This window comes from Anguilla rostrata, chromosome 3, assembly GCF_018555375.3.
Source record: "Anguilla rostrata isolate EN2019 chromosome 3, ASM1855537v3, whole genome shotgun sequence".
NCBI classification, from domain to species: Eukaryota; Metazoa; Chordata; class Actinopteri; order Anguilliformes; family Anguillidae; genus Anguilla; species Anguilla rostrata.
The window spans coordinates 27,774,414-27,799,439 of NC_057935.1; the positions used below are offsets into that span (position 1 = coordinate 27,774,414).

Here is a 25,026-nt window from a genome sequence, read left to right on the forward strand (position 1 = left end):
GCTTTTACTTTTTAAAAGTAATCTTAGACACAACTTTCCTCAAAATAAAAGTAATCACAATTAAATTATTGGAAGTCTGTCCGTTCATTTTGCAAAGTGGGAGGTGGAGAGGTGGGAGGGAGGTGGAGGGGTAATTAAGTTGAGTGAAATCTTAAGTACCTTAAGTTTTTTAAAACTCGAGGTAGCCTAATATCTTTAGTCTATGGTGCAAGTAAAATAGGCACGAAAGTTACAAGAAACATGGTGAAGAAGAAGGAATTAGGCTTAGATGTGCAGGGCCAAATAAACATTGTGGCAAGAAGGTTATTCCCAGTTAGAAATTGCAAAGAAGCTGAAGATTTCCAGGTGCAGTGTTCAGTACATACTCAGAAGGATCCAGCTGGTGGGCAGGAATGTTAACAGGAGAAAATAAGGATGATCCTGTTAGCATTACTGCACAGCAGCTGAACCCTTCTGAGTGGGTACTGAACACTGCACCTGGAAATATAAAGCTTCTCTGCATTTTCTCCTGGGCAATAACCTTGTCACAATATGTTTACTTGGTCTCGCACATCTAAGTCAAATGCCTTCTTCTTTTCCATATGTCTTGTAGCTTTAGTGCAGATTTTACTGTCACTACAGGCCATTGGTATTAGGCTAACTGTGGTTTTTAAAAAAACTTAAAGTAGATAAAAAGATAAAATTCCAGTAAATTTAACTACCCTTCCACTTCCCTTCCATCCTCCATAGCAAAATGATTGGACAGACTTCCAGTAATTAGTTTAATTGTAATTAAAGTGAAAGAAGGCTATTTTGAGTCATGTCATGACTGAGATTATTTTTAAGCAAAACTCATCTTTTTGTGTTATTATAGGTAGACATTGACGAAAAATGTTCATACTTTGGTTTGTTATTCAATAAATGTTCATCCATTAAAAAACCACTGGTGGCCCCATACTTCTGGCCTGTACTGTAGGTGTTACAAAATCAAGTAAAATTTTAGGTGTAAGCAATGAAACATTTTTTTGTGTGTGTATATCCTCAAATGAACTAGAAACTGAACTGACACAAATTTGTGGAACAGTAGTGGAAGTTATTATACTTAACGCTAGTGCTTTAATGATGCTGCATCCATACTTGCAGATCTAAGAATCAAACATTTAACTTTCATTTGACCCAGATACATTTAAATTGTAATGTATTGAAATATTCTTCCCCGTCTGGGTTCTTCATCATACTGACAGTTTCTCTTCTCATCCAGTTGCCAGTCACGGTTCTCATAGGAAGGTTCAAAGCCCAATATTTTTAGAACCTTCTCCAGCGTTAAGCCTCCTGATAATTTCATCTCAAAGTTTCAAAGGCAGTTCCTTGGTTTTCATGATAGAGTTATTGGTCTCGTCTGTTTCAGTTTGGAGAAGTCATAAAGTTGGTGACATGTCAATTGCATTCATGCATTTGAACATAGGTGGAATCATAAAATATTATAATACAATAACAGACATAAGTGATCTACAATAAAAAAATAAAGAATACCCAGATACAATCAATTACACACTTCCCACAATTCTTCCTGAAATCTTGAAGGTTCCGGGAAGTCGAAAACGTTCCGACCTGACCTATTTCTCTTGGATTTTAATAAAATTTTACCTTGTGGTAATTACTCCTAGTAATCCGACAGCGTCTTCAGTCAATCTATTGTAAATCGTGATGCCAATGAAGGTAATAACGGTGAAGGCATTTCAAATGTGTTTTGTTTTTTGTGGTGCTCCAGCCAGTAATAGTAATCGATGTTGCGAAAGGATATAGGTTACTAGGCCTATTTCTCTAAATGTTTCTTGACTGGACTGCGAACTTCTAATGCCGCAAGCACTTCCGTGTATATACCACCACCGTCTGGATTTTAGGAAGCTATTACAGTGATTTCTGCAACACCGGGGTTTATTGAAATCCAGGTATGAATTAGCTGCTTTTAAGGGAGGTGACTGAATAAATAATCAGCACATGGGTGCTTGCATTGCACATTATAAAGAGACATTGTCGTATATGTGAACAATAATAGGTGTTTGCAATAATTATCTTGAGTTACCGCGCGGCCTTCATCCATTAATGTACAGTTAATTCGTACGTTGTCGAAATTAATTTATGTTTAAATACGTTACAGTACATTTATATTGATGACAGTTGCGCTATATAGGAAACATGGCAGCTTTCTTGTAGCGGTTTTAAATGTTCTGCTGGTCAATTATACAAATACAGACCTAGCATTATTTAACGGAGTATTTAAGTATAGTGACCGTTAGAGGGAGGTCGCTGTGTAACTTAACTGTGTGGACAACAACTCGCACGGTATTGTGTGGGACTTTCGACAGAACATTTAATAGAGTCGCCTTAACGCCTTAAATTGACAGCATTCGAAAATGGTGTTACTGTGCGTGAAATTCTTGGGCGCCAAAGCTGTGAAATTATTTTGCCTGCCCCGAGTATAATACAGCAGTACTTTTTAAACCTAAACGATATCCCGATGACCAGTGTTTCGATCTGCAGAAACCGCATATTGCACTCCTACACTCGTGGTTGGCTATTTAAGGAATATTATTTACATTTAGCACTTGAGCGGGCACAGAATTCAGAAGAAGCTTTACAGACTGCATAAGCTAAATGCCCGAATGTAAAATCAGTTGAGATAGACTGAGTAATTTTCTGAGTAAAAAACGACTAAAAACTGGCCACATCAAATTAAATTGTACCTTATTTTCCATTGTGTAATCAAATTTGCAGTCAGGCTCAGAATTATTCACACTCTTCATAAAGATGCCCAAAAAGACTGTAGAAAACAAATAACACTAAAGTCAAAGGACAAAGGATCTTGAACTATCCTTCTTCAATTCCGACCACAGATTTTAAGAGGATGTCCAGGCAAGTAGATTTTGTCTGGACATCCAAAACAGTGATTTTGTTTTCACAGAACTATTTATATGGTGCCTTTTATTGTGGTTACCAGTTTGGGGGAAATCATACAGCCAAGTCTTAGATTCCCAGCAGAGGCAACCAGGTTTTTATGGCATTGATTTTACCCTGGACCACTGAAAGCAAAACCACCTCAAAGCCTCAATGGTGGACCACTCTATTTGATGGTAAGTATCAGGTGCTTTTCCTTGAATGCGCCCCCTCTTTTGACACCAAACATGCTGATGGTGTACATGGCCAAAAAGTTCCATTTCGGTCTCATCTGACCATAGCTCCTGGTCCCACCCATAGTTGTCCAGCTGACAATGTCCAGATGCTTACCTTTGTTGGTTGCTCTCAGGAAGGGCTTTCTTCAAGCAACCCTTCCAAAGAGCCTGTTGGTGTGGATGTGCCATTTTATGGTTGATTTTGAGACTTAGTAACCCCAAAATGCAACTAAACTCTGCAGTTGCTGACCTTCTATGCTTGGGTTTCTCTCTGCCTCTCTAAAGCATTTAAATGAATTAACTTTCATCTCTTGTCTAGTCTAATTAATTAACATGAATTAGACTAGCCCGTACACAGGGCAAATACACAAATACTCAGTTTCTTTATATTTCAATGTGCTCAACCAAAGAACCTCAATTACGCTTTTATTTAGCTCACCACGAATTTGCAACTAGTGTATCCTATTAATATGAATATTATTGCGAAAGACAGAAGAAGCGTTTATAAATGACTGCGCCAGGCTAGGTCCAATGTTTACAACATGCTTCCAAAATGTGTAGGCGATGCGATATACTGTACGTAGGTGTATACTGCGCCATCTAGTGAGTCATTGGTGTAATATAACATATCATCTCAAAACAGCCTGCCTAAGAGCTGTGCTGCCGCAATCATTCGTCGGCGGAGTCCATCTCCATCTCGGAGTCGTCTCGTGAGATGGACGAGAGTATGGTGTAAGAGTGAAAAAGGTCTCTTTCCGATGGCTGTGTGAGGATGCGACTGCCCAGCTCCATATTTGTGTCGGTCTCTCTTTTCACTGCTGAGACGACGGCTGCTCTCTACCTAAGCTCCACGTACCGCTCTGCTGGGGACCAGATCTGGCAGGGACTCACGCTCCTTTTTACGCTCGTGCCATCTGTACTGGTGCAGCTCACGCTTACCTTTATCCATAGGGACCTCAGCAGGGATAGACCCCTCGTACTACTGCTGCACATTCTTCAGCTAGGACCGATTGTCAGGTAGGCTATATCTAAGAATAAATGCAGATCCTTTAAGTTTGACTGCGTCTCTGTCTTCTTGTTACTTACTGATGTCTCCAAGGCGCTCAGTTTGCTGACATCAATGAGCAAATACGGCGAAGCACTGCGAAGAATGAAAATATGGTCTGATAGAAAGCATCGCCGGTTCGTCGAGAATATGTTTATTATTAAAATACGTCCCGCCGCGTTGCTTTTAAAATATGCTGTCTAATTGTCTAAGAGATTTGGTTTCTTGTTAGCAGGGTTGTCAGTTTCGAATGGTTTTCGGTTAATGTGCAGCTGCTGTCATTTCTGATCCGTCGGGTGCATTTTCTGCTTAAGCTGCTTAAACGATTAAGGCATTTTACATAATGCCACAATGTATATTTATGGCCATATTCTTTTGCATATCACAGAGCTGATGAAAACAATAAAGTACATTTAGGTAGAAAGAAATGTAAAAGCGGTCAGCCGCTATTTCCGTCAATAGTGTTTTATGCAGTATAGCCCACCCACACTGCCGCATCTCACTGGGCTGGTTAGATTTGACGTCTTCCTCGCTGCGAACGCTGATTCAAGTTCAAGACGTAACGTATGCTGTTTTGTAGGGATGTTAAATTATTCGTTTTTTCTCTGGTGCCATACGTCAGGTCATTCTCATCGTCACGCATTATGCTCTCAGCGCATGGTCTTTTCTTTTCAATTGAAAAAAAGAATCCCCGGTGTTCTGGTCTCTGCTGGGAATACACCCTTATCAAAAAGATTTGTGTTACCGTGTATAGCAATGTGCAGGTCCAGCCTGGAGTGGTAATGAATTTCACTCACCCGAGGAAGGCCACAGTGGCCCTGAAGCTATTATGGGAGATTAATACACAGACCAAAATAATTATTCTCAAATCCTTGTGGGTCTTGGTCTTGCTACTAAATCAATTTTGCTCCTCCTTCCTGAGCTAATCATGTGTGACTTGGGCCAAACTAGGAAGTCACTTCCATGGCCCCCCTCACCCACTCCTAGATTAAGAGAGCACACAGGCAGTGACTTTGCAGTCTTCTGTTGGCTGCGATTAAACAATGCAGGTGGCCTTTGGCAAAGCCAAACCAGAGGCAGGAGTCACCAAGAGACTATGCCTCTGACAACTCCTCAAGCTCTGCAAAAGAGACAAGGATTTTTACACTTGGAATGAAACATTTTTTGCAGATACACCTAAATATTGCAATGCTTTCAGTTACAACTGCCCCTTGAGTCAGGAAAATAATGATCAGGCTAAAAGCCTCTTAATTCTGCCTGTTCCACTGGCTTCAATGACAAAGGAAAAGAAATGGGTTTTTGGGAAGGTGTTCACTGTACTGTAAGGTTACCCACAGGTAAAGGTGCACTGTATTTTCAAATGTACAACTGCACTTCCCTTACCAGCTCCTTTATTTAAGTACAACAAGAAATCCCCAGTGCATCCATCAGTTCCAGGTTCAGTACTGACTAAGGCAAAAAGTGAAAAAAAAAATAAATAAATAAATAATAATAATAATAATAATAAAGAGAATGAAACAATTGCACTGGTAAGTACAGTCATCAGTAATTATTGGTCTTACAGTAATTTTGCTTTGGTTAGGAATGAAGCAGAGGTGTGAGAAATGTGTCTCTGCAACTAGCAATTACCAATTTGCAGTAGTGAGTAGTGACAGACGTACAGCTATTTTACAGTTTACCAGAAGTTATACTGTGTTTGTGAGTTCCCTCTCTTGGGCTGTGACTGTGTTTTTGAGTTCCTTCTCCTGGGCTGTGACTGTGTTTTTGAGTTCCTTCTCCTGGGCTGTGACTATGTTTGTGAGTTCCCTCTCTTGGGCTGTGACTGTGTTCATGAGTTTATTCTCCTGGGCTGTGACTATGTTTGTTAGTTCTTCTCCTGGGCTGTGACTGTGTCTTGAGTTCCTTCTCCTGGACTGTGACTGTGTCTGTGAGTTCCTTCTCCTGGGCTGTGACTGTGTCTGTGAGTTCCTTCTCTTGGGCTGTGACTGTGTTCGTGAGTTCTTGTCCTGGGCTGTGACTGTGTTTGTGAGTTCCCTCTCTTGGGCTGTGACTGTGTTTGTGAGTTCCCTCTCTTGGGCTGTGACTGTGTTTGTGAGTTCCTTCTCCTGGGCTGTGACTGTGTCTGTTTGTTCCTTCTCCTGGGCTGTGACTGTGCTTATGAGTTCCTTCTCCTGGGCTGTGACTGTGTCTGTGAGTTCTTTCTTCTGGGCTGTGACTACATGCTGTGTACATGTGCAGTCCATGGTGTCCTGCTCTGGCAGGTCTAATGCCAAATAGATCTTTATTTTGCTCAGTGGGCAAACTGCCTGCTGCATATAATGAATTAATTGGGCAGGTTGCCCAAGTCCCAATACGCAGGGAGCACATAAGGATAGAGTTGTATTTATTTATGACGATAGGATTGTGTTTACAAATGAGGATAGGGTTGTGTTTATATATAAGGACAGCGCCATGTTTAAAAAAAATGAGGATAGAGCAGTGTTTCTGTAAGAGGAATAAGCTCTATTCATGTCAGAGGAATACGCTCTGTTCCTATGTGAGGATAGGGTTGTGTGTATATTTTAGGAAAACACTGTGAGGATAGGGCCGTGTTTCTGTATGAGTATAGAACTGTGTTTATTTATGAAGATAGAGCTTTCTATAAGGGGAATAAGCTCTGTCCATAGGATGAGGCTGTGTTTCTGTATGAAGAAAGCTGTGTTCATAGACATACATATGATCACAGCGCTATCATATATTAAGCTGTGTTTTTATGCACTGAACAAAAATATAACTGCAACACTTATCAATTTAAAAGATTTTATTGAGTTCAAAGGTAATAAACGTAAATCAGTCAACTGAAATAGATACATTAAGCACTTATCTATTGATTTCATGTGATTGGGGATACAGATATGCATTTGTTAGTCACAGATTCCCCAAAAAAGAAGATAACATTAAATTAACAGAATACTGATCAGTATCTTGTGTGACCACCATTTGCCTCATGTAACACAACACATCTCCTTCGCATTGAATTGATCAAATTGTTGATTGTAGCCTGTGGAATATTGTCCCACTCAATATATGAAGTTATTGGATATTGGTGGGAACTGGAACACACTGTCGTATGTGCCGGTCCAGAGCATCCTAAACATGCTCAATGGGTGAAATGTCTGGTGTGTATGCAGGCCATGGAAGAACTGGGACAGTTTCAGCTTCCAGCAATTGTGTACAGATCCTTGCAACAAGGAGCCATGCATTGTCATGCTAAAATATGAGGTGGTGGTGGATGAATGGCACAGCATTGGGCCTCAGGATCTCATCATGATATCTCTGTGCATTCAAATTGCCATGGATAAAATGCACTTGAGTTCTCTGCCCATAGGATATGCCTGCCCATACCAACACCCCACCACCACCATGGGCCACTCTGTTCACAACGTTGACATCAGCAAACCGCTCACCCACCCGACACCATACACGCTGCCTGCCATCTGCCCTGTACAGCTGAAATCGTGATTCACCTGCAAAGAGGACCATTCTCCAGCGTGCCAGTGGCCATCAAAGGAGAGTTCTTGCCCACTCCCGTCGATTGTGACGCTGAACTGCAGACAAATCAAGACCCCGGTGAGGACGTTGAGCACGCAGATGAGCTTCCCTGAGGCGATTTCTGAGTTTGTGCAGAAATTCTACGGTTGTGTAAACCAACTGTTTCATCAGCTGTCCGTGTGGCTGGCCTCAGACAATCCCGCAGGTGAAGAAGTCGGACGTGGCGGTCCTGGGCCGGCGTGGTTACGTGGTCTGCGGTTGTGAGGCCTGTTGGACGAACTTCCAAAATCTCTGAAACGACGCTGGTGGAGAAATGAACATCCATTACTCTGGCAACAGCTCTACAGGACATTCCTGCAGTCAGCATGCCAATTGCATGATCTCTTAACTCCTGAGGCATCTGTGACACGGTGTTGAACAACAAAGAACTCAACATTTTAGGGTGGCCTTTTATTGACCCCATCATAAGAAACACCTGTGCAGTGATCATGGCTTTTAATCAGCATCTTGATATGCCACACCTGTGCAGGATATGGATTATCTTGACAAAGGAGAAATGCTAGCTAACAGTGATATAAACAAATTTGTGGGCAAAATTTGAGAGAAATAAGATTTTTGTGCACATAGAACAAATCTTTGAGGTATTATTTAAACACATTAAAAATGGCTGCAAAAATAAAAGTGTTGCATTTATATTTTTGTTCAGTGTACATAGGGTTACATTTTTATCTGAGAACAGAGCCGTGCTCATGTGCTTTAGCCATCCCATTAATCAACTTCAAGTTAACAGGCTAATAACCTCTGCAGTATCATTCATGAATTATTCTGCAATCTGTCATGTTAAATATAAACACTACTGCACTAAATATCTTCTCTCACTCTTCAGAGAAGCATCTTCACTCTCAAGCAAACATAAACAAAGTTAAACATGGGTTAATGGGTGAAGCACATTAGGAAAACATATCTTTATAAGCCCTTATTTGTTGCGCTTATTAATGTTGTGTGTTTTTCTTGTATGTATTTTATCTCATGGTTGCACAGTATATTGCGATATACGTTATAATCTCAAGAATGTTGGCCATTCCTATTTGCCTACCCCAAGGAGAAGCGTAATGGACACCTGTTTAAAGACATTATTGTGTTATCCTTGTTCATTTTATAAGTGAAATCATTTCTGTATATCATGTCTTCAGTGATGTGTGTCATTCTGTTGTGTTATTAATTATCAAATAAAATAAATAAATCAACAAACTGAACAGGACTTATGCTCTTTAATGATAAGAACAACAGCAGTGTGTAATTAAGCCTGGGAGGGTTTGCATTATTTAACAGCAGAATCCCTAATGTTAAATCGACTCTGAAAATGTTAAATCAAATATTTTAATAGCTAATTCAGGAAGGGACAATATATATTCTGGTGCAGTGAAAAAAACTCAATCAGAGTCGATTTTTCACTGAAAATGTGTAGTAATAGCAGTAAACAGCAGTGTAATTAAGTCTGGGAGTGTGAGACTTTCTCTGATTGGGTGCTTCTCTGTGTTTTTTGCGTCATTCTCTCAGATGCCTGGAGGCATTTTGCATCTATGGGAGTGTGGGGAGGGTGGAGGAGCCCTATGTCAGCATCACGCGGAAGAAGCAGATGCCGAAGGACGGGCTGTCGGAGGAGGTGGAGAGGCAGGTGGGCCAGGCGGAGGGGAAGCTGTTCACCCACCGCGCGGCCTTCGCCCGCACCTCTGTCATCCAGGCCTTCCTGGGCTCCGCCCCCCAGCTCACCCTGCAGCTGTACATCTGCATCCTGCAGCAGCGCGTGTCCATCGGGCGAGGTACGGGGCCCTCTCCCCTCCACCTTCCAGCTCCCGCCGTGCGCACCTCCACCCGTCTGCCCTTGGTGCCTCAGTTTCCGCTCCTCTGAACCATTTCGCCCTGTCCTCCCCACTAAAACGCCCAGTGTTGAATCAACTCTGACAGAGTATATTTGAATGCATTTGATCTCACTTCGACTGATATAATATCTGTAATACTCAACACACAACAACTGAGCATTTTACTGTGTGCCAGTGCTGTGCGCAAGATTTAGGATTTATGGTTTAATATCAGTGTGAAATGTCAGAGGATTTGAGCACTCCTGCACTATACTGCCCCCCCCCCCCCCCATACTGCCACCAATGGCAGTAAATTCCTCATGTTCAAATTTCCTTTGTAATCCAATGTATCCAAGCAATCTGTTTTATTTCCACCCAGCTATAACGCCCCCTATCCACCAGGCCACTGATCCTCTGCAAAAAATACATCACCACTGAGAATCAATAATACTCCTTACTCTGGGACAACTTTCACTTTTGACATAATCAGAAATAAATGTGCACAGCAGAAAGCTTTATAAACTCTGACAGAGTACGTTCTACTCTGATAGAGCACATTGGTCCTCTTGCAACTGAGCATTGTACTGTCACCACTGTTTGCTGATTTAGGATTCAATATTGGAAAGGGTAATTTGTGCTATATTTCAATCAATAGCATACCACTTGAAACACCAGAGAAGGTGCACACAGTAAAATATTCAGAGTTAAATCAACTCTGGTTAACTACATTTGATCTCTCTGGGACTCTGTAAAAGTTAAATGAACTCTACATGTTACACTACAGTTTCCACATCAAGTGGTGCAGGTTTGAGTCATGCCCTGAATAGTCTCATTATCAGCCAGCATAATGCCTCACTGCACAGGATGTGAGACTTATCAGCACAAGTTTAAAAAAGGAAATGGGTGTTTCTGTCAAACCCAAAAGAACAAGATCTCCAGCTTGAGTGAGACGTTGTAATGTGGGGAATACGATGCAGGAACATCCTCCCAAAAAAAAAAAACGGGAAAAAAAAACACTGCAGCCAAATTTACATGACTGTCAGACAGTAGAAAAGTGTTTATTAGTGATATACTCTATAAATTCCAGTAGTACAGAAGTGGATTGTATTTAAATTAGATTTGAACTAGTGTTCATGTGTTATGTGTTATGCCCCCTATACAAGAAATGGGTGGCTCCTTCTAGAAAGAGTTACTGAGGTGTGCCACTCATGTTCTAAATTTAGCCAGCGCTGCTTCATAAGTACTGCCGGCAGACATCCACTAGCACCTCACTGATGTCTGCAAGGCAGAGACCCAAGACTGCGTTCCCTCCCTCGCTGTCTCTGGAGGCCTGCAGTAGCCCTGATAACGGAGCTGGGATCAGTGGGACAGTGCTCATCACAGGAAGAGACTGAAACGCTGTGTCTGCCTCTGTGCACGCCACCCTGACCGTGGGTCTGAAGTGCTTAGAAAACATAGATGAGTCATAAGAATGGCACATGGGCTGCATTGAAAGCAGTGTGGAGGTCTTATGTGTCAGATGGCCTCTATTGAAGGCCAACTCCCTAGTTTGTGTTGACCTTGGTCCCAGAGAGCTGCACGGTATGCCGGTTTACATGGTTTCTCAGCGCGTAATTGATCAATTAAAGCAGCTGATTACACATTTAACTCAGCTCATCTGGGTTTATTGGGTCTAGGCTCATTTATGATTCTATGGTGAAAACAGACCTCAGCACTCCAGGACGCAGACATTACTTGCAAATCATTATATTTCCTGAAGTCTATCACGTGTAAACAGATTAACCTTTGCATCAGGTTTAACCACTTAAATCAGAAATTAATCAGTTAAGCAGGGCTGTGCTGGTGCTTTAATCGCTGTTGTTTCTTGTTTAATCCCCCCCCCCGCCCCACACACACAGGTACTCTGATGGTAATATCGCTTCTGTCGATTGTGTATGGCGCCTTGCGGTGCAATATCCTGGCCATTAAGATCAAGTACGATGACTACGAGGTGGACGTGAAGCCTACAGCCTACCTCTGCATCTTCCTGTGGCGGAGCTTCGAGATCGCCACGCGGGTGGTGGTCCTGGTGCTCTTCAGCTCGGTTCTGCAGATCTGGGTCCTGCCGGTGGTGCTGGTCAACTTCCTCATCTTCTTCTCCTACCCCTGGATCCTGTTCTGGCAGAGCGGGTCGCCGTTCCCAGAGAACATTGAGAAGACGCTGACGCGGGTGGGCACCACCATTGTCCTGTGCCTGCTGACGTTCCTCTACGCCGGCGTCAACATGTTCTGCTGGTCGGCCGTGCAGCTCAAGCTCAACGACCCGGACCTGATCAACAAGTCGCAGAACTGGTACCGCATGGCGGTGTACTACATGCTGCGCTTCGTGGAGAACGCGACGCTCATCCTGCTCTGGTACGTGTTCCAGACCGACTTCTACCGCTTCGTCTGCTCGCCCCTGCTGGTCCTGCAGCTGCTGGTGGGCTATGCCATCGGCATCTTCTTCATGCTGGTCTTCTACCAGTTCTGCCACCCCTGTAAGAAGCTGTTCTCCTCCAGCATCTCCCTGGGCCTGTGGGAGTGCATCAACCTCCTGTGCCTGCTCTGCGCCGTCCACCGGGGGGAGGGGCCCGCAGAAAAGATGGCGCTAGAGCAGCCCCCCTCAGACAAAGACATCGCCAATGACACAGCAGAGATGAACGGGAACCTCAGCCAGAGCCTGTCCAGTAACCCGTGAGCCTTGAGTGGGCCCTACAGTGAGTCTCCATTCACTGGAAGCGCAGTGACGACATTGTCACCGTATGTTGCAAGCAGGAGGCAGGGTAGGCTGGGGGGGAGATGAGCACGGCCACATACAGCATCTGCCCAAAGCAGCGAATCGGAATTAGGCTGTAGGTCGATTTCCTACGTGTGCGGCATGCCGTTATTTATGACGCAGTTATTGATCACTTCATCTGACAAACGGGACACAACCAAAAGGATCCCTGTTCCTTCTCAGAAAGAGATAACCTTGGAAAATTGCTCTGCAGTTTTTTTTTTTTTTTTTCACGAAACATCAGCATTAGACTCCTCAGGACGTTTGGCCCCGCCCCTGAATGCCGGAGTACATTTTTACACCGTGAGTGACATGAACCTGCCTGTCTTTGATGTGTGCTCTGCTCACTACTTACTGCTTTGCCAACTACAGTGTTACGATGCAAAAAACAAACCAGTCTGCATCTTATGGCTTATGTACCGTATACATTTACATAGATTTCTACATACCTTTTCCACTGAAGCATTACAGTATTTATGTACATAGAAATAGTTTGCTGGACGACAGATACAAATAATCATATGCTTAAAATGATGGTAAATGATCCACTTGCACATCATAAAAGGGACTACCCTTAAAAATGTTTTATTTTTTAGTTGAAGGGCTCTTGGGTTTTATTTGGTCATTCCTGTTTATGGCACCATTTTATTTCCATGTTTAAAATAACTTCCATTGCCATGGGCAAAAGGAATTCTATATAAAAAAAGCTTTACCTCATCGCCTATCTCTCATTCACAGTGTAGCATCTCTTAAAGCTCGGACTACCAGATAGGATGGGTGCCTCATAATTCTATAACAGTATAGCTGCTGTGTGACAGTTCCATTACTGTATCAAATAGCGACCCTCGAGTGTGTCATATGCCAGAACATTCCAGCATGCTCACACCACATTTAGAAGCTTAATGAACTGCACCATGAGAAATGCAGTGTTAAAGCCATTTCAGTAAGGCACCATGCACTGCTTTTCACAGTCAATTACCTGTATCTCTGTGCATCCCGATTTGTCACACTATGCTAGTTAGCGTCACATGACCGCTATATATCTGCTAGAGTGTTTGTAAGTTGGAATGTTGGATGTAAATGGGTCTCTGATTTGTGCAATTCTTTAAAATGTGTATTTGTGTTTTACGTTTAACTTTTTGCACTATTTTTAACTTTTTCGGTGCAGTCATGCTAGGTTTAAAACAACTTATAATAACAAATGAAGGTAAATAGTTACAATGATATTCGAATATCCCAAAAATCTAAACTGTAAAGTGTACTCCACATATAAAATCCTTTTAGATGGTGTTGAAGTCAGCTTATAGTAAAATGAGTATGAAAGCATTTCTGAGGGATGGAGCCATAATTTATATATGCCAAATGTGTATGTATTTATAACAATTAATTGTTTTTAGTGAATTATTGAGTTCTTGAGGGACTGTTTTCCAAGTCATGTATTTGTATTATACTGACCTCAAGTGGCCAAAGAAATTATGTTAATTAAAATCGCAGCCTGTCTCTAGTACTGCATAAACACCCTTTTCCCCACAATTCTGACAACCCCCCTGTTGAAAACCCCTGTGTTGACTAAAGACAAGCCACAATGTTTATTTATTCTGAAGCCTGTATTGTTCCAAATGTGTCTTGTGATACAAATTGTTTACCTGTGCCATATCTGCCCTAATAGATTAGACTGACAATAAGATTGAGCCTTAAAGAGCACATAGAAGAAGCTGCATTGAGCCCCACAATACTGTGTTGCTGTGAGAGCAGTATTTTAACAGGACCTAAAGTATCTTACATGTCTGCCAGTTCATTTGTTCACTGTTGGGTATTGAATGTACCATTGCACAACTTCAAGTATCTAGGTGTTTTCTTCAGTTGCAGCTTTTTGTCACATTTAAATTTTGCCTTAATGTAAAATTCATAATAAAAAAAATAATTTAAAAAAAGATGTTGCCTTTTGTTTTGTTTTTATTGAGCAACTTGCCTGTGTGTGTGTGTGTGTGTATACGAATAGAATATGGATCACACATTGGCAGTATTTTTTGCCTATTCACAGAAAATTATGTAGGAACAAACACTATTACAGGCCATAGTCAGACCTACTGGTCTAAAAATATTTGTATGAAAATCAACAGCAGGCTAAAGAGCAATGCACATTCAAATGTCTGAATGTGAAAAATAGATAAACTATTGTCCCTGTCTAATTTATCTCAGCCATACACATTTATTCAGCCTTGCTGTAAGCGGTTTGTAGATGTCTGGTGTGGTGTGCCATTTTGGGAATGAAGTCCCTGGAGCCTCACGGGGACCAGCAAGCCTGAGAGTTATCACCCAAGCAGTTTTCATACAATCCGAAAGGACGGTTATGCATGATAAACATTTGAGAAATTATGTAACCGCAATAATTACTGAGTGTCCTATGTACACCATACCCCACATGCTGTTGCCATGGAACCGTGATGACCTGCTTGCAGCGGGTACAGATTTAACAGGCAATAGATTTCCATACTCACTACCCACACTGGTCACAAAAGACTCTTTTCATTTCATCATACATTTTATACAAAATATGGCCTGCAGACATGCTGGCCAGGGTTTGGTCCCCCTCAGACCGGAAGCCAGACCGGGGAGTTATTGACGTCCGAATTCATCACAAACTACCGGTCAATTTCTCCCACGTCTTTTCATGATGTCGCATCTGCACTCCAAAAAAGAAATCGTTGGACAGCGGTTGCACACACCACTAAGTAGGCTAGGGGAAACTCATTAAGTTGAAGACGTCACATAGGCCTGTTTATTATATAACTACTGTCCATTATTATGTGAATCCAACAGTTTTTAATTTAGTATATCCGATGACTTATTTTTGAGCCTACTTCATAATATTGTGAAACCAATGTGGACTTTTTTTTTTTTTTGAGTGAAAACACCACTATCCATCGGATATCGAAAGACCAAATTTACCCGGTCACCATGATAGCCCTGCACCATATAAAATGCATTGAATGCATTTTTACCATCACAAAAAACTTAAGTGAAATTGCATATAAACTTGTATTGACGTAGAAGTTAAATCAATAGACCAGTATCATATCTGGTCAAAATCCCTGCTATAGATTTGTGGTATTATCAGTCACATACTGAAAGTGAAATTCCCTAGCTAAAATGCACAAGACTTATCATGTCACCTCTGGCACAATGAAAACACATTGCAATGTTACTGTGTTGCTACCACATAATAATTGATATTTATGTGACCATACCACAAAATTGAGTGCACAATCATATCTATATCACATAACAAAGTTCAGAATTTGGCCACATTTCATGTTAATCAAGTATAGGCCTACCTGTCAGGCAGAAGCCGTAGGGAAGCAGGATGAAAATGGGAAGAATTACAATTTCAACGGATGCATTGTTATAGATGACACCCGATTTACCAGTATATCCTCTGCGATCAACTAGTCGATCGCAATCGACGCACTGAGCACCCTTCTTCTAAATAAATGGGGAAAACATTAAGTACAGTAAGTTTTAGAAACTGTCAAAACAAAATCACAAATTAGATTAATAATTATTTTTTTAAATCACAATTTTAAAAAATTGCAAATAATGAAAATGTCATGTATTATGGTAAGCTCTATAAAATACACAACAAAATAAGAGAAGAGAGATTGGGAAGATTAATAACGTTTATTTACAGCGCTGGGCCATTCCCCTGTACAGGATGTGCTCTGGTCTCTGGCCTTCCGTGGTGCAACACAAGGCAGAGCCCCCCCGGCCAGGAACCATGTGACCCAGAGACACTGCACATTCTCCACAACTGCAGCTGCAGCTCAACACGGCACACACACAAATCTCCCCCTGCTCCAGACACGCTCGTCTCGCATCTCTAACACATGGCCAAGTGTCACTGAGGCAACACCACTGCAGGTTACACTTCAACACTCTACAAGCATGTAGCAGGAAACATTCAGGTTTTCAATACCAAACAACAGACATCCGTGTGTGTGTGTGTGTGTGTGTGTGTGAGCTCAGCAGTTGCATAAACGCTGCCTTTATGAAAGTCAGACAGATCTGATACTGAAGGCTGAACCAGTCAAGGGTGGGTCACTCTTTCAAAATAAGACTGCCCGCCTGTACATGGACTGTGAATCGAGAGTTATGTTTTTAACCACAAACACAATTCTAGTAATCATTCATGAAATAAAAAGAACATTATTATTAGACTATCCATTCAGCAATAAATGTAAACAGTTGGGGCAATGTGTGCAAAGAATGTGTACCACAAATATGCAATTATCAAATATAAACTGAAGACCATTAGGCCTAGATTACATTTGTTTCATGTCAACCAGTCTTTCAGTTATTACTTTTTCCACAACACCACCACAATACTATTCCTTCATTTTCTTATGAAGCTTAATCTTTTTTTATTACTGCAAGCCACTCAATTTAAAATAACAATAAATTACAATGAAAATATTTTACAGTTTTAAAATTGCACCTTAAAATTAGCACCATAAATAATTTTAAAAGGAACAGACTCCACTGAGATGGTCCTTCAAATGATCATTGAATCTACAACAATTCTGACAAAGTCCAAATAAGAACCTCGAGACAGAACAGATGGGGCTTCTCGAACCAATTCCAAGTGTACAAAGCACGCACAATGTTTTTCCATGAGGGCAGAAATGCGCTTACAAACAATAACAACCTCCCAATAAAGAATGGATGGAATGAATTAAATGATAGAATTACAAAAAAAGAACGTGTTTAAAATTCATACTGTACTACGTAGCCACATTCTTCAGCATCAGCAAGAACAAAATACACATATTGCTTCTCTCATTTCAGTCCAAAAACAGGATTTTTTTAATGCTAAATGACTTCCTATGGTTTAGTTATTTTATGTTTTAGCTATTTTCCAGTAAACGTGTATATTGTATAAACTATTTTAGAGCCAAGAAAAAAAAAAAACATGAAAAGTTACTTGAAAGAATGTCCTTACCTGGTCACATTTTACCAGGTAATCCATTTTCTCTGGCAAAAGCAAACACTGTGTATACGGCACTGACTCCAGTACGATACAGACGATGATTACTGTAGCACACAGTACCTCTGCGTGAAAGTCGAGCACACGTGTAAAATGTCGTTATCAACGGATGCACAAATTGACAGAAGTGCACTCCACAAGTGTTCCAATATTTTTTTGCGAATCCATGGCGGTGGCGAGTTTTCACTTTTTTTTAAACATACATTTCATGTCGTTAGATTTCAGCATTAGATCTTCAAAGGCATTGACCGTTTCCCCCACCTTTGCGTACGTCCGCATTTTTGTTGCTGGGTCTTGCACCCCTTCTGGTGCTCCTCGGCTAGACGGCCACAGCCACGGCGAAAACGCTGACTACACAGTACATGGTGCGGTTCTCCCATCTCACCGTACAGCTCCCTGCAGATGACAACACATGCTGTGTCACAAGCCACTGCCACCCAACATCATTACTGCCATTGTGTTTCATGTTCATTCCACATCATCATCATCATAATAATAATAATAATAATGTTATATTATTATTAGTTGTAGTAGTAGTAGTAGTAGTAGTACTAATAATGATATCTGCTGAGTAATTACTGTGAAAGAGAGTGTATTCAGCCCAAATGCCTGGCAAAATAATAGGTAACGTTTAGGTACCATGAGTGTGACCTGGATGACACTCTGATATGAGATAAGTCTGGCCAAATTTCAGGGATGGCCTTTGCTAATAAACCAATGGTCAGTCACTTCTTCTCATGAATCATGCTTCTTGTTTAGGTGAGGCCCCAACTGTGGTGAGGCAGAGATTCAAGCCAAAGCAGACCTGTAACATAAAGCTGCCTACAACTGGTTTACATAAATCACATAAATCAGCCTTGCATACAGTACAGTATCCACACACCTTACAGAGGGAGAGCACTTTGGGGTCTAGACTAACTAAAGTCTAACAAAAATGTCAGTTTAAAGTTTTGGTTCAGTGTTGTGGAAAGGAAGGTCCAGGTTACAGAATAATGTAGGCACAGAATGCTACTTGCAAAGGGGCATATGAATATGAATATGACCCAGTTTTAAAACAAAGACTGTTTTATTTTTATCTGCACCTTCAGCTTGTGCAGGACCATAATGCTTTAGACACCTGTACAGACTTCAGGCTCACACAGTCCATTTTTCCCTAAGGAGTACAGAGATTATTTTCATGCAAAGTATACGGCAGACTTTGGAAGTTCAAAGAAAAGCATCAGGTCTTACCATCAGTGGCTGTGTCCCAGTAGCAGGAGTTAGCTGTGTGTAGGCCAGCTCCACTCTTCTGCATCACAGCACAGTTCACTGCGGGGCACAGAAATCAGTCGACAAGCAAGGGTAAGTGGCTAATCCAACTGTGAGCAAACCTGGCAGTTAAAAACAAGCTCTAAACAACACATAAAAAAATTATAATCCTGACATGAGTGTTATGTGATTACTAATCCCGGCAGAACCACTGAAGACATTTTATCTTGGAAAAAATGGGGCTCCACTTAGTGCAGATAAGGGAAAAAAGGGAAAATATTTAACTCATGAAAAAGTCTATGTATAAAGAACCAAATGAAAGAGCTACATTTCAGGTTTCAATTCAACAGATTTTATTAGTAATCAGTCCATAAAATTAAATGCCTGACTTAGACCTAGCTGGTTATTTGAAAAATATTTTGTAATGGAGATACACTGGCCTGTCCATCCATATAAAAAGCCATACCAATGTATTTGAAGGGCTTCCCCTGTTTGACCAACTGGGTGAGAGAGTGTTCCACGATGCTCGCTGTCCATTGGTTCACTTTGTTCTGGTTATAGTCCATGCCCCCGATGATCCCTTCAATACACTACAAAGAAAAGAGCACACAAACAATACTTCCTCAGACAGAGTGCAACCCCATGGCATTTCTGGATCATGAGACTCAGCACAGAAAACAGTAGCTGATTCTTATCAGTAATCCATGTGTTGTAGTCACAGAGAAATGCACTTAGTGAGGGAAAGACAGCAGGGCTACTGTACAAATCACTGTCCAGTTCTGTCTGAGTAAACATGAACAGTCAGAATAACTACAGTTAAAGACCAAGGATTATTCTTACAGCATTTTCTTTGGCCTACGCAAAGACACCACCTGCTTAAATAATCTAAACCAAAACGGATTTTTATAACATTTCAATTCAGTTTACCTCTTTAACATAGTTACTTGCTTCATCTGGGTTGAAGAGTACCTGCAAATTGACAAAAGGTTTAAAACGGAAACAGGTGATATGCCATGAAAACAAGAAAATGCAACCACGTCAACAATAGACTCAATAGGTCCCACTGCAAACTGTCAAATACAATGACTATAAATTGATACGAAAAGCTGTGACCCTTAATTCATGCTGTCACGGTCCAGATTCAGAACCATATATGTCAAGATTTAACTGGTCTTATTTAATATAAAATGATTCCCTGGCCGGTACAATGGTGTGATAATTTAAGTTTTATTGCGCTAGGAATTTAGTCATCGTTTAATTTTGAATTTATGAATACAAATCAATTGTAGCTTTCTACACTGCGTGGTCTTGCCACATTATTTTACAATCACAGATCACGAGACTCCGGACGCAACCAGGGTTACACTGGAGGTAACATACTTTAAGTTAGTTAATCAACAACTGCCTGGCGATGAAGACAATGATGCTGCGCCGTGGTGCCCATCTTGCAGATGTAATTCTTCAACAGAAGGTGACAGGATGACAACTAACCTTTCCATATGTTACCGGATTAATTTGAACTCGTGAACACACCTTGATTGCATATGGACGATGTGCCATCTACAAAGGTACGCGTCTAATGTACACAAACAAAACGGTTAATATATCAAATTGATTCGTAAGGCATTATATAAGCTAGCTAGCATTGGTGGCAGTAGCTATTTTAGGTACCAAATCTACCAAGCGAATCATCCTGTAGCTTGCAAGCTCCGCTCAAATACCTATTTCGTTAGTGATTGCCAATGGAATAATCTCTTACCTCTTCACCAGAGTGATATTCCTCCATTGTTTCAATTTGAAATGTGACAACTAAATGTGGTTTCCAAAAGAAATCTGACAAGCAGACGTGAAATCAGCTTCCCCAAGACACTCCCTTGTTTGTAATGCTGCGTTCCTGTTTAGCTGTCACAACTGATGGTCAAAGACCGCAAAACAAGAGACGTTCACATCATAAGAAATAGTACCTTGTACTTTGTTTACTGCCACCTAGTGGTCAGATATTCGCAGAACATCTGTTCTCTTTCCAGAAAACGAATAAACCTTTAGAACATAATCGCTATAAGAAATATGTAGTAACTTCAAATGAACACTAGGCGGGCGCATCTAACAATGTCAAAACGGGTTCGTTAAAATAAATAATAATAATAATAATAATAATAATAATAATAATAATAATAATACATTATTATTATTATTATTATAAGACGTTGATGTGAAAGTTTCCAAAATTGTACAGTGCCATGAAAAAGTTTTTGTCCATTTACTGATTTCCTCAATTATGGAACATATGTTACACTGGTGTAACAAATGGTTTCAGATCTTTAGATAAAATGTAGCCTAATATGAGACAAAGGGAACTTGAGTAAACACGAAACACATTTTTTAAATTATTTCATTCAATGAAATAAATTATCCAACACGCTTAAGTGCAAAGTAATTGCCTCCTTAAACACAATAATTGGTTTCACCACCTTTAGCAGCAATAACTGCAACCAAACGCTTAATATGATGTCAGTCTTTTACATCACTGTGCAGGAATTTTAGCCCACTCTTCTTTGAATGGCATGAACTGCTCATTTCAAGTCCTACCACAGCATCTCTATTGGGTTCAAGTCAGGATTTTGACTAGACCACTCCAAAACTTACATTTTATAACCCAGTTACGCTTCAGCATCAGCTCACAGTCAAATGACTGGACATTCTCTTAAGAATTTTCAGGTACAGACCAGAATTCAAATTGTTCAGATCTTGAGGCAGCAAGGCATCTCCATACCATCACACTGCCAACGTCATGTTTGACTGTTGGTATGATGTTCTTACTGTGAAATGCTGTACTTGCTTTACATCAGACATAATGGTACCTGAATCATATCATCCAAAAAGTACCACTTTTGACTCATCTGTCCATAGAATATTATTCCAGAAGGCTTTGGGGATCATCCAGGTGCTTTTTTGTAAAGTTGAGATGAGCATTGATGTTTCTCTTTGTTAGCAGTGACTCCTGCCTTACCTTACCGCTGTCCCATGAAACCCATTTTTGCCCAGTCTTATTGTGGAGTTAAGACCACTGACTTTAGCTGATGCTAGAAGCCAGCAGTTCTTTGGATGTTCTGAGATTTTGCGTGACTTCTTGGATGTGTTTTCACTCCCTTGGATAAATTTTGGCAGGCCAGCCACTCCTGGGAAGATCCTTCTCCATTTGGAGATAATAGCTGTCACTGTAATTTTGTGGGGTCCCAGAGCCTTAGAAATGGCTTTGTAACCCTTTTCAGACGGATATACAACTTTTTCTCTCTTACATCTCTTCTGGAATTTTCTTTGATCATGGTATAGTGTGCTTGTAGAAACGTTGTACTGACTACTTCACTCTGATTGTAAGGTTCGAGAGAGGTTTAGATTAACCAGGGCTGCCTGTAATCAAGCCTGGTTTTGTTGAATCAGCTGAATCTCTTAATCAATTAAGAAACTAAGGGCACAACTACATTTTCACATCGGTGATATGGGTGCTTGATAACTTTTTCATTAAATAAATGAAATAATCGTTTAATCATCTCTTTGTGTAATAGTACAGAAAGCACATTGTCTTTAGATGGTAAGATGAAAAAACATAGGGCCAAGTTACATTTAATAATTTAGGAAAGATTGGGTTGCATTGTTTTGGAATAGAGATTGTTTAATTTGTTTGAGCTAAACTGGCTTCGTTTTGATACCAATATTTTAATGGCATATGCCTAGATTTTGCGAGTTATAATTAACGACTTATTGACTTGAATAAGTCGGCTTTCTTTGTATGTTGAAAACGTTTTTTGATGAAATTTTAGAATGACAAAACTGTATTTAAAAAATGTTATAACTAACAGTAACCTCCTCTAAATCCAAACGAGATCAACGTTTTGACATTTTTTCCTGAAAACAATTTGGTCATAAACGAATGAAATGGAAACTCTAAGCGAATGAAAACCGAGCAATGAATTAAAATATTAATTAGTTGGGTTTTCATTCGCCTCTCTTCATCCGTAGAATTGGCGCAACATTTCTAAATATCCCATTTATAGCACGAAATCTGAGATTACTGCGTTACATTCTAAATTAACCGTAACTTAAATGGGACTGAGCATCGTTTTAACCAATACAGTAAAATGTTGTGTTCGCTACGTGGTCCCAAATGGACATTTTACTGTGAAGATAGAACGAGAAGTGTCGGTCAATCATATAGGCTATGCTTTACAAATCACATTACACCATACCCATGGCGTAAACTACTACCTGGCGGTGTTCAAAGGATTTTTCGAATAAGGACGAAGTAGACTAGTAGTTGGTTAAAGCAGTGAGGGTGGGAGACGAGATGCAAGCAATGTTGTATCTATCGTATGTTGCGCGAATAAACGCTGCTCTTTTCGTTCGGCATATTTAAGTGGTCGGTTTGACGTTTAGGCTGGTCGCTTAAAAGAGGTTGGGAAACCGCGCTGAGTTTTCTCTGCAGATGTGCTTGCTGCTGGTAGAGAATCCAGATGTCCCCTTTGATATGGTTGCAGCTCTAACCACGCCCCCGCTGGCAAAACCAGAGCTTTTCTGCTTCTACAGTGACAAATTCTGGATACAACCGCTGAGATTGCTACACTAAATCAAACGCAGGCATCGCTGGAGGAGGACGTTTTCTACTATTATACTAGTTTAATGCATTTCAGATGTTGCGTTCCTAAGTTTCGTCACGGGTAAGATTTTGGATATCGACATTATTACAGATATTATAGTGTTCTTTATGGAATTTCAAATCAAAATAAGATGGCATACATGCTGTTCCATACCGCTATTGATGAATGAAACACGCGGGCGCAATCTGTAAATTTAGTGTGCAGTTTCATTTTAGCCGCTACTTTTGTAGTTGTAGATCATTCATTGTCCTTATAGAAACATGTGTATAACACTCTAGTTAGGTCCTGTTAACCCGGTTAACGTTCTGTCGTGGATACACCGTATCCTAATAATGATATAGGCTAATTATTGTCTTGCTGTTGAATAACTGAGAAGTGCAGGAAATATAGGCAATATATCTGTAGCCATTTGACGATGATTTAGCACTACCTATGCTGCCGTGTAGACCGGTGCAATGCACCAAACGATTTTATCTATTTCAAATTCAAATGATGCATATGGTTACTTTTAATAGTTTAAGACAGGCTACAGTGAATGAAAAGTTGCTGCGGCTCCAAGTCGTTATTGAATAAAGATAAATTATAAACTAAAAGTAAATGGGCTACTTTAAGATTTATAAAGCCTGCTGCCAAGAGGAAACATCTGGAGCTTTTATGTCTAAAGTAAACAAAAAAGTGGAAGCTTCGTGTTAGATTAAAATGTCAGAATAAGGACAGGTAGCCGATGTCGACACTTGGGGGAGGAGAGGCAGCAGGTAGTGCTCATCGAGGGCTCTGCCTCTGGAAAAGAGTCTTAAGGGGAAGGAAATGGTCTCTTCAATTGACCTTGAGGTGGAGATAGCCACGTTGCGGGCGAATCCATTCAAGGTTTAGTGCATCGACTGTTGAAAGCTAATAAATGCCATATACAGGAAGTTGGTGCACTGATTTAATCTAAACGCAAATCTAAGTCAAGCAGATGTGCCGCGTGGTATTAGGCTGGGTACTTCATGGTAATTACATGTGTTCGTTTAAAACCGGGTTTTCTGATTTCGTTTGAAGTGTTTCAAAACATAGTTGGACGTTAATTACAATAAGGAACTTTGTGATTATTTGACCTGAGGTAATTAATACGTCGCAATGATAAGAAGGTTGTAATGCATCCAACTTTAATGTCTTGTTAAAGTGAGGTTTTGTAGGGCTATAATGGCTTTCGTGCCGAAATGCAAAGCCTTGGCCATAAAGTCTGACAAAGAAGAAGAATGCTTAGAAAACCTTTGCCCAAGAATTGAGCCCAGAGGGACAAGTTATAAAAAGTATAAAAGCATTGTGTGACTTGTGGTTTTTTAGTGTTTCAAACTGTAGTCCATTAGTTATGGGGAACCTAACCAATATGTGTATCACTGGCACAAATGATTTCAGGGCTGCTGTAATTCAGCAGTGTTTTACTGTGCTGGATTCTAAATTGAGATACTGTATATGTAGCCTACAATGGGATATATCTGAATTTAACCAACCAAATATGTGATCGAGAACAAAAATGGGCGTAAAATGACATGTATTGGAAAATTTATTTGAACTCCCTCCGAACATTTAAATGTATTGTTCGATGCATTACAGTGTATTTGTGAATACATTGTAGTATATTTTGCGATATATTTATATATATTGTATATTATCTAGTACATTTTATTAACAAATGATAATATGTTGCAG

At 40.5% G+C, this 25,026-nt stretch overlaps 3 protein-coding genes across 3 annotated transcripts in view; 2 read left to right on the forward strand and 1 right to left on the reverse strand.

Annotated features, from left to right (window-relative positions):
• The first annotated feature begins 3,755 nt into the window (after positions 1 to 3,755).
• On the forward strand, positions 3,756 to 14,335 carry xk (X-linked Kx blood group (McLeod syndrome)). The gene is made up of 3 exons (XM_064327110.1): positions 3,756 to 4,169; positions 9,289 to 9,551; positions 11,489 to 14,335. Exons 1-3 carry the CDS (start codon positions 3,925 to 3,927, stop codon positions 12,304 to 12,306), a joined length of 1,326 nt encoding a protein of 441 aa, XP_064183180.1. The 5' UTR covers positions 3,756 to 3,924; the 3' UTR covers positions 12,307 to 14,335.
• A 1,711-nt stretch (positions 14,336 to 16,046) lies between these two features.
• On the reverse strand, positions 16,047 to 20,595 carry dynlt3 (dynein light chain Tctex-type 3). The gene is made up of 5 exons (XM_064327111.1): positions 20,436 to 20,595; positions 19,604 to 19,645; positions 19,143 to 19,266; positions 18,659 to 18,736; positions 16,047 to 17,824 (listed from the first exon to the last, which is right to left on the reverse strand). Exons 1-5 carry the CDS (start codon positions 20,460 to 20,462, stop codon positions 17,748 to 17,750), a joined length of 348 nt encoding a protein of 115 aa, XP_064183181.1. The 5' UTR covers positions 20,463 to 20,595; the 3' UTR covers positions 16,047 to 17,747.
• Positions 20,596 to 23,243: 2,648 nt separating this feature from the next.
• Positions 23,244 to 25,026, forward strand: part of LOC135250611 (synaptotagmin-like protein 5) — a 43,422-nt gene continuing 41,639 nt past the window's right edge. Inside the window, exon 1 of the mRNA XM_064327113.1 lies at positions 23,244 to 23,391. The gene's annotated coding sequence lies outside the window, so the exon portion shown is untranslated. The remainder of the gene's footprint in view (positions 23,392 to 25,026) is intronic.

Excerpts from the sequence above, each read along its gene's own strand:
- xk (XM_064327110.1), top strand. The coding sequence starts at position 3,925 with ATGCGACTGCCCAGCTCCATATTTGTGTCGGTCTCTCTTTTCACTGCT. Across the intron at positions 4,170-9,288 it reads CAGCTAGGACCGATTGTCAG|ATGCCTGGAGGCATTTTGCA; the intron begins GTAGGCTATATC and ends TCATTCTCTCAG. Across the intron at positions 9,552-11,488 it reads GCGCGTGTCCATCGGGCGAG|GTACTCTGATGGTAATATCG; the intron begins GTACGGGGCCCT and ends CCACACACACAG.
- dynlt3 (XM_064327111.1), bottom strand. The coding sequence starts at position 20,462 with ATGGAGGAATATCACTCTGGTGAAGAG. Across the intron at positions 19,646-20,435 it reads AATATCACTCTGGTGAAGAG|GTACTCTTCAACCCAGATGA; the intron begins GTAAGAGATTAT and ends GTCAATTTGCAG. Across the intron at positions 19,267-19,603 it reads CAAGTAACTATGTTAAAGAG|TGTATTGAAGGGATCATCGG; the intron begins GTAAACTGAATT and ends TTTTCTTTGTAG.